This window comes from Ciona intestinalis, unplaced genomic scaffold (genome assembly GCF_000224145.3).
Source record: "Ciona intestinalis unplaced genomic scaffold, KH HT000267.1, whole genome shotgun sequence".
NCBI classification, from domain to species: domain Eukaryota; kingdom Metazoa; phylum Chordata; class Ascidiacea; order Phlebobranchia; family Cionidae; genus Ciona; species Ciona intestinalis.
Window position 1 is genome coordinate 1 of NW_004190588.1, and position 8,360 is coordinate 8,360.

The 8,360-nt window shown below is 38.9% G+C and overlaps 1 protein-coding gene across 1 annotated transcript; it reads right to left on the minus strand.

Moving 5' to 3' along the window:
- Nucleotides 1–78: 78 nt before the first annotated feature.
- fli/erg4 (transcription factor protein) lies at nucleotides 79–7,210 on the minus strand (the record flags this gene model as incomplete). The annotated part of the gene is given in 6 exon segments (NM_001078237.2): nucleotides 79–205; nucleotides 284–487; nucleotides 593–1,143; nucleotides 1,348–1,737; nucleotides 2,834–2,963; nucleotides 6,938–7,210. Coding segments are annotated over 6 exon segments (1,607 nt in total), but the record flags the coding sequence as incomplete, so codon positions are not given.
- Between the last annotated feature and the right edge of the window lie 1,150 nt (nucleotides 7,211–8,360).

The window sequence follows — 8,360 nt, forward strand, 5'->3', positions numbered from 1 at the left end:
AACTCAATTTTTCACGTTCAACGATATCATTTATAGGTTTAATGTGAATTTGTAACATTTTTAATATGTTTTGCATTACCTGGGTTAGATAACTCTAAACATATAGGTCCAAACAACTTGTATGGATCTTTTACGTGTGGCATTCTTGCCTGGGCAGCTTGAAATGGGTCCATAACTCCGTTAAACGTTGAACTGGTAGAGTTGCCTAAAAATACCAAGCAAATAATGTTTTAAAATCCACCGGTCACGTTAAGTACAAAATCGGGCTAAGCGAGTGGCTTACTTCGTTTTAAAAGCGACAGTTTGTTTAGGATAACCTCCGCGTTCGCCTTGGAAGTTATTCGGCACAAATCACGCATTGTCATTTGGCAAAGCTTGTAGCCATCCGTTGATGCAAACTTCTTTAGATCAAGTTCCTGGAGGTTATATTCCTTTGAGGAGTTTACCAACCATTCTTTTACATGGTTTCTGGTCCATGTGCTCGGATCTGTTTAGAAACCAATATAGCAAAATTAATTGGAAACATCGACTGTGGCCTAATGTGCGGATCTGCATAAACAGAGAAAAAATAATGCTAGGCCCATGTTTTTACCTTGTGGGAGGGTGCTTCGTTTATGTTTATCCGGGTTTAGAGTTACATTAGGCGGCGGTGGACTTCGTCTCACAGGACCAGCCCCCGCAAAAGTAGTTTTCGTTTTCTCGGTTGGATAAAAGTCCATCGATGTCGAATTTTCGAGAATCTCGAGTTTAGGCGAAGCCAGCAGCCCCATGACGTCATTGCCCGTGACGTCAGCGAGTAAATTTTCGTTTAATATGGAGGAGGTCGATGACGACAACGAAGAAGACGAAGAGGAGGATAGTGACGTCATTGGGGCCATGACCTCACTGAAGTCGTCGTGCTCGCCAAGTCCTGGCAAGGAGATCTGGTCCGCTTTGATCCCGGGGAAGGGGTCATGAACTGTAGGAGCAGACATTCGTCGGTTGAATACAGGAGTTGGTGCCGAATCAACGTCATGCGGTGAGTCACGAACGAACACTTGTTCTTGCTGGAAGGGGTCGGACTGGGAGCGATTCACGGCTTCGTGATGAATCGGTGAAACCTCGTTTGTGGGTGGACCGCAATGTGAAACCGAGTGACTGCTTCTGTGAAATGAGAGAAAAGTATGAAAAATTCTGCAAAATAAGTGAAAAATGTTAAAATTTTTGCAAAATGAGTGAAAAGTGTGGAAAATTCTGTAAAATAAGTATGAAAGTTTCTATATTTCCGTATAATCAGTGAAAACGGTTTCTCTTTACGCTCTGCCATGATGTAGGGAAAGTTTAATGACATTTCGAATTGTGTTTTACCTGCCAAAGCTATGGTTGTGGTAAGGGAAGTTGCAGTAACCAGGAGAAGTACAACAAAATGGACTTTTGCACGATCCGGGTGATATTGCGATATTGGGTGGATAGTCTATGCCCGATGACGACATGATTACATCATCAGCGTTCCGAGTGTCCTGCGACGATGTAGTTGACGCGTGTACGTCAGGGGTCACTACAGCATTGTTCGAGGTCATATCAAGACCCATGTAGTGACGTTCTGATGGGTCAACGTGGCTTGTCACGTGGGGTGATAGGTCCATGACGTCCATTTCGGATGACGTCACAGGAATAGAGACGGAAAGGGGCTGGCAGACGATGCCAGGAAACGGCGAAACTTGATAGTCCCGTAGGAAGCTATTGGGCGCAGTGTATCTGTTGAGAAACAATTTAAGCTTAGTGTGTTTTACGAGCAAGTGCGCATATTGCAAAAAAAACACACAAAAATATTGGACATAGGAGAAGACAACAGGAAGTTTTAATTAAGTTCTTTCAGCGATGATTCTTTACCTAAACAAACCTTGGCTTTGACATCAAAAGCAGCAATGCCACACAAGATAAATGAGTTAAATGAACAAACACAACAATTAAACAACCGGATGACCAAACCACCTTTAACCTTTACGGACATACAGTAACAACAGGGTCATGGCCCTTAACGGAATATCAGGTTACAACAACTGTCAACACGTCTCTAAATTAACTCGCAGGACGGAATGAAATTTTTAAGATTAATACCTCTCTATTCTATGAAATGCTGTATAAAATGATTTATTTTTAAAAATTGCCGCTTTTTATAACTCACACTACATACCGAATGTTTTGTCAGCGTAAAACTAAAACTTTTTTGCATATTCATACCATTCTTAATGCAAAACTAATCGGCTTTACATGCCTTACTAAATGTCAGTCAGCATAAAGCAAAAAGTTAAGGTTTGAGAAAACTATAAACGCAACAAAGTTTTGCAGACGCAAACTCGCTCGATTTAAATTGATGCTTGAAGCGCCATTAAAATCGCATTACTAACTCTGCAACTCGCTTCAATCCACTTATTAGCGCTTCGAGCACACACGGAGCAAAACCGCGGCGCTGGTCACGTACCGCTAACGTTACACCATGTTTGCATAGCCCAAAACCGCAGCGCGCTATGTCAATAGCAGTACACCGTCCTGTGCTCCGAATACTTTCGGAGAGCGACCTCTCCAATACAGTACAAGAAACTCTTGCGAATTTACACCCACTTGCTCTTGTAACATAAACATGGTGCATTCATTTATATCTAATTTTAAGATTACATTTTGTTGGGTTTTTGATACGAGTATCGGTAAACTATAATCAGATGCAGCTTTAAATTCGGACCATTTTTATGTAGCATTAGTTACCTATAACATCGTTTATGGCCAAAAACATTTAGAGTGAAAGTAGAACTGTAAAAAAACATTTGTAAGACAAGACCGCGAATTTTCTTACCTCGTTTGTTGGTAATTGTTTTGTGTTCTTTGCTTGCAATCAGATATCCTCTTTAAACGTCGCTGGTGGTTTCCAATAGCAACCTGATGACGTAATCCATGACGTAGGTGCAGTTCAGAACGTGAACGTACTATATTACAGATAAACAAATTTAGGCTTAGCTTGGAAAGTAGTAAACTAAAGTGTACGAATATTTATATTACAATAAAAAATGGAATAACATGCAAGTTTAACTGGCCCACTACAAAGTACTAAGCTACAAAAAGATACTCGTTAGGTTGATGTTCACAAAAGAGCAACGCGTTGCGTAACTGCTCATCCAACAAACCACACAACGAGAAACAATAGCCAGTCTCTTCTAGAATCTAACGAATCTAGAGAGCTATCCGGGATATCCGATTGCTCGAGAACGCCAACAAAAAGAAACATAGATTTGAGAAGTTATATTTAGAAAAGCGACCAAAATAAACCCACACCAATCCAAATGTAATATTATCAAATGAGAACATTTGGAACTGGTGTATGATAACAGTTATAGGTACGGTACATCTGTGTGTGTTGACAAAACGAACAATGGGGTTTTGTATCATATTAGCCACTTGTGGTTTGGAATTATGACGTTTGAATCGCCTAGTGCGTCATCAAAACGACCGCTCTTGTAACACTGGATCTCAGGCATATCGAATTAAATGACTAATCAATCCGCTATGACGTCACAATCACCGCCCTGCACGGGTCAGTGGGTTTAACACGTGACGAACATCAACAAACGGAAGCTAATAATTACAACAGTATAGGCTTGTAATCACTTGGTTAATACGGTTAATTTCAAGATAGCGGTACCGACGCTGGTTATCAACGACCAATTCCAGTTCTAATATCGTGAGATATTCGAGTTCAATTACCGTCGCTGCATTTTATTAAAATAATTTGGACCTTAAAAACCGGTATCTATGTTAATGGCTATCCTAAGACTTCACGAATTTTTCAAGAACGTCGTTTCGCTAAAATCAAGAAATAGCTGGAGCGTCTCAATTTGGCAAGCATATCAAAGCGGCAGGCATGTGAGATTGCCACAAAATTAGGCCCAAACATAAGATAGCAGGCGGTTAAGCTGGAGTCCTTTGTTTGCTCAAGTGACAGTATCACCAGAACGGCAAGGCTTGGGGCTAACTATCGAGCGGTTAGAGAAGCTATCTCTTCTCATCTGTCTACAAATTCTACACTGCCTCCGGTAAATTGAGTCGCAACGTAAGATAGGCAAAGGCGCAGTAATACCATGTTTATATAACGGGTACACTGTCTCTTGCGCATAAATTCAAAATTATTTCAACAAATCGCGAAAGAACCTCTCACAATATTAAACGAACTACTTGACCGAGTTTTGTTTTATCGCGGTATTAAAATGACCTATCATTCTTAATTAAAGGAGTAGTAGACTCTGCCAACATTTATTCCGCACTGCGGTATAAGCTCACGATGACAGATTAATAACCGCTAGCCGCTTACTAGTATTGGAATAAGTCCAGTTAACCAATACACTTAGCTTTAGTCGTTTTAACGCGACACAGACCATAAGCAGGTCGTTGGGCTCTTACGTCGAGGCGAGGCTTTAGCTGCATTTAAAAGGTCATACTTGAAAATTGAAATACTTGCGAAAATAAAACGCACATTTGGTTATTGGAAAAGATGAAACAATATTTAGCATTTTCTACCGTATATGCGGGCTTTTGTTATCACAAAAGAGTGAAAAACTGTCATTTTATATACCGATGGCGACAACCTGATTCAAATTGCCCCATCTACCTAGATTTCTAGAAGCAATTGTAATACATAAAGTGCTTTGCCTGACCTCTGGGAGAGAGTGCTGAACCTCTTAACCCTGTTTCCCTAGTCGTAGTCAATAATCAGAATCTTTACAACCTGCTCTTATCTCGGTTTGGCCGAAAACAAGGACTTTTAACAGTGTCGTATTGTTTTCGCCCAACCGCAGCTAGCATTGCGAGTTTAGGAGCACAAAGCGATAGAAAGAATTTTAATACAAACTTAGTACTACTGGTGTTATATAATATTATTAAAACGAGAGTACTTCACTTATTGAAAAGCGTGCTTACTCTTATGCTAGGAAATACACAGTTCTTCGACTGTTTAGCTATCGTCCTGTATTACTGACTAGCGCACAAACGCGACAGAACGTAAATAATCGACTAGGCCCTGTCAATATAAAAGCCTGCTACATGTAAAAGCGATACCCAGACACCGTACGTCTTGGTGACTCCCGTGTGTATTGAAAAGCAGTCAACCGCAACGAAAGTTAAGCCGACCATAGCGACAAGCGCAGACCTTCGAATATTGGCAAGCTGCTCTTGAAAATTGGAAACTCTAGCACCTTTTTTAGCTAAGTTGCTGGTTACGTAGTATGTAGCAGTCAATACTTTTCACACGAACAAAATTTCGGGGTACGGTTCAATAATACACCGCCCAATTACTAGTTTGGCCATTTCGTGACCAGCTGAGCTGTGCACGAAGAACTCTTCTATCGCCTTCTACTTACGCTGTCGCAATGAGCTGTGGCGAGTCGCGAACCTATTCTCGATAGCATTTTCCCGATGCAAAAAAACACGAGACGAGACGCACACAATGCCGCTTCGTTTAATCTCGTCTGGTCATTGCAGGGGCTGGGGTACTCGGCGAACCAAATAAGGCATGGACAAACAGTGTGATTAAGCGGGCCCTTTTTAACTCTAATTATTACGGCCGAACGTCGTGTCATATGGCGGTTTCTGTTTCATGTGTCGTACAAGTGACGGCAACCGCACCGTTAAGCGGTTAGTGCGATATAATCATTAATTTAATTTTAATCTTACGCTATATCAGAACTAAAATAAGATGGCACTAAACGATGAATAATTCAACTACTTAAAACTTAACCATGTAGTGGATATACCCTTATATTTTATAAATGAGGAATATTTAATATAGTAGGGTGGGGCAAAGTTAGTATAGACTAACTTTGGGGTGGGGTAAGGTGGAACATGCTTGCATTCTCTTTTTTTACAGTTTTGCAGTCTATTTTTAGAATTCTAGAAGTGTAGCTCCGCAAATCCAAAAGTGCGTTGTTAATTGTTTAAAACACAACCAGGAAGTATAAGTTTTAGGTACTAACGGTATCCCATCTTACCCAACATACTATTTATTTCGCTTTTCGTTTTATCGTCCTCACATGCCACACAGATAAACAAAGTAAAGTAAATTATTTATTTCAGCCCGCTGGTCTCGTGAGCGGACCTCATGGGCGGTCGAGATTATTTATCTTGTCAAACAAAAATTGAAAAAATATACTTAAAATTGCTCATATACAAAAACAACTGTTCGATTTATTCTGTGGTCAAGTGATTAGGTTTAATTTTAAATTAACCGGTTCAAGTACTTATTATTGTTTAAATATTGTCGAAATAAAAATTTCCCTTTATATACATAATTAAGTGTTTAACTAAAAACATTTATAAACAAATCGCCTCTTTTAGTTTGGACAGTTTTGCTTTGTTTAAGCAATTTTTGTTTAAACAACTATATTTTAAAGATTTTTAAATTCAAAGAATATGCGAATATTAAATTGTAAACGTTTAATGTGAATATTAAAATATGACACACGCACACACACACACATATTAATTTATCGCAGCCTCCTCGCTTCTCTTTTTCTCTCTATATACAAAGTATGATTTTACTCTTCAAAGAATACGAAAATCGTCTTTATGATTTACCTTAAAATTTATCGGTAGCGACTATGGTATAGTATATCCAAAACGTTACGTCATGCTGGTACATTGCTGGGTAAGATGAATTTAGGGGTAATGGGCCAAATCTTCCCTAAATCCCAGGTCCTCACCCACATAGAATATAAAGATTGATATACCGTTAGCAGGCCATTTCTCATATTTCCGGTGCACTTTTTTAACAAATAATAACGCTGTTTTAAAGTGGCGAAGATACGGGTATATATTTTTTTAAATATTTTTTATTTGCAAAATATGATGACAAAAAAGGGAAAATGCGGACCATCTTATACCCTCACCTATATGTACTAAAATTAGTTTTTACCTCTTGGATAAGTCCTCGGAGTTTCCTGCCAGTATTGCAGTGCGCATGCGCCATAATCTTGTGGTGGTGACGCCAACATACGTTGGTCACCTTGGGCAAAATATGCATCGTTTGGTGCATAGCTTTCTAAAGGTGGCTGTCCGCATTGAAGTAGGATATCCGATTGACCTAACATTTCATTATGCATTTCATATGTTGCAACCATTTCAACCACCAAATTAAGCAAAGTTCTTTGCGTGGACACTTTCCCTTTCTTTGTTCATTAAAATTCTGCAATGTAAAAATATATGCATTAAACTTAGACGTATTTTTAGATATCTATTCACGTATTCATTAAACTTAATCATAAGTTAGTTACATATGTACATATTCATTGCAACTTAGTTTTTACATTCTATTCAATGCACCTATCTTGATGTGCATTACTGTACTCACTCTACGAAATGCGACGATCAATACGAGTTTTGGGTTTATATACCCTCAACTTCATTGATTTTCAGATGGACGTAAAAGAAAATCCTGATCTTGTTTTCCAACACGACAAAAAGACCAAAAAACAACGCACTGTTGAAATTCTCCCAAGCCCCAGCCGCACGCGACGTAGTTCGGAGGTTTTCGTTTTTTTTTTGTATAGTTTCGGATTTCCGCGTTTGTAGGGGAAGTTCCCGCATTTTTCGCTTGCGTCGAGTCTAGACGTAATCTTTCATATCTCGTCGTGATGTTACTTCAGGCATGGTTTATGTAACTGCAAATGCCCACAAGGCGAAAACAAAGCAGGTACGCAGTTACTGCCGACCACATTAACCCCGATTACAGATCAATAACCTCACATCCAAGCTTGGTCGGATCTTTCGTCCAAATTCTCTTCACTAACCATCGGCGAAAACACCAAATAGGAGTCATGGCAGTTTACACTAACGACAAACAAAATGTGAAAGTTAACCGTGATTTATGATGAAAAGGATAAATTTGTCGCCTGCGTAAACTTTAATTCTAATTCGACGTATTCAGCAAATCCGCAAGTTTGTATCATCGGAATATATAACCAGTAATATACACACACAACAGTAATTGCATACACTGAATATACAAAACAAAAACACATAACCAACCAAGAGTGTATAAAGGAAATCAGTAAAATTACACAAATGATAATTAAAGTTTTTTATTCCATGTATTACCCATAAAAGTTTGTTTCTTGGTGAGAAATAAAACAAATGGAGAATTGTCTGTCGAATTTTGGTCCTATTATACATCCTTGTAAGAAAATTCATTATACGTGTATTCGGTGACATCGGAGATAAAACATAATGTCAAAAAATCAGATTCAAGTACAGTAAGCTCACGTTCACTTAAAACCAGTTCCTTCCGAACTAAGTTACATCACCGCCAAATTAAACTGTATCTTATACTATAATATGAT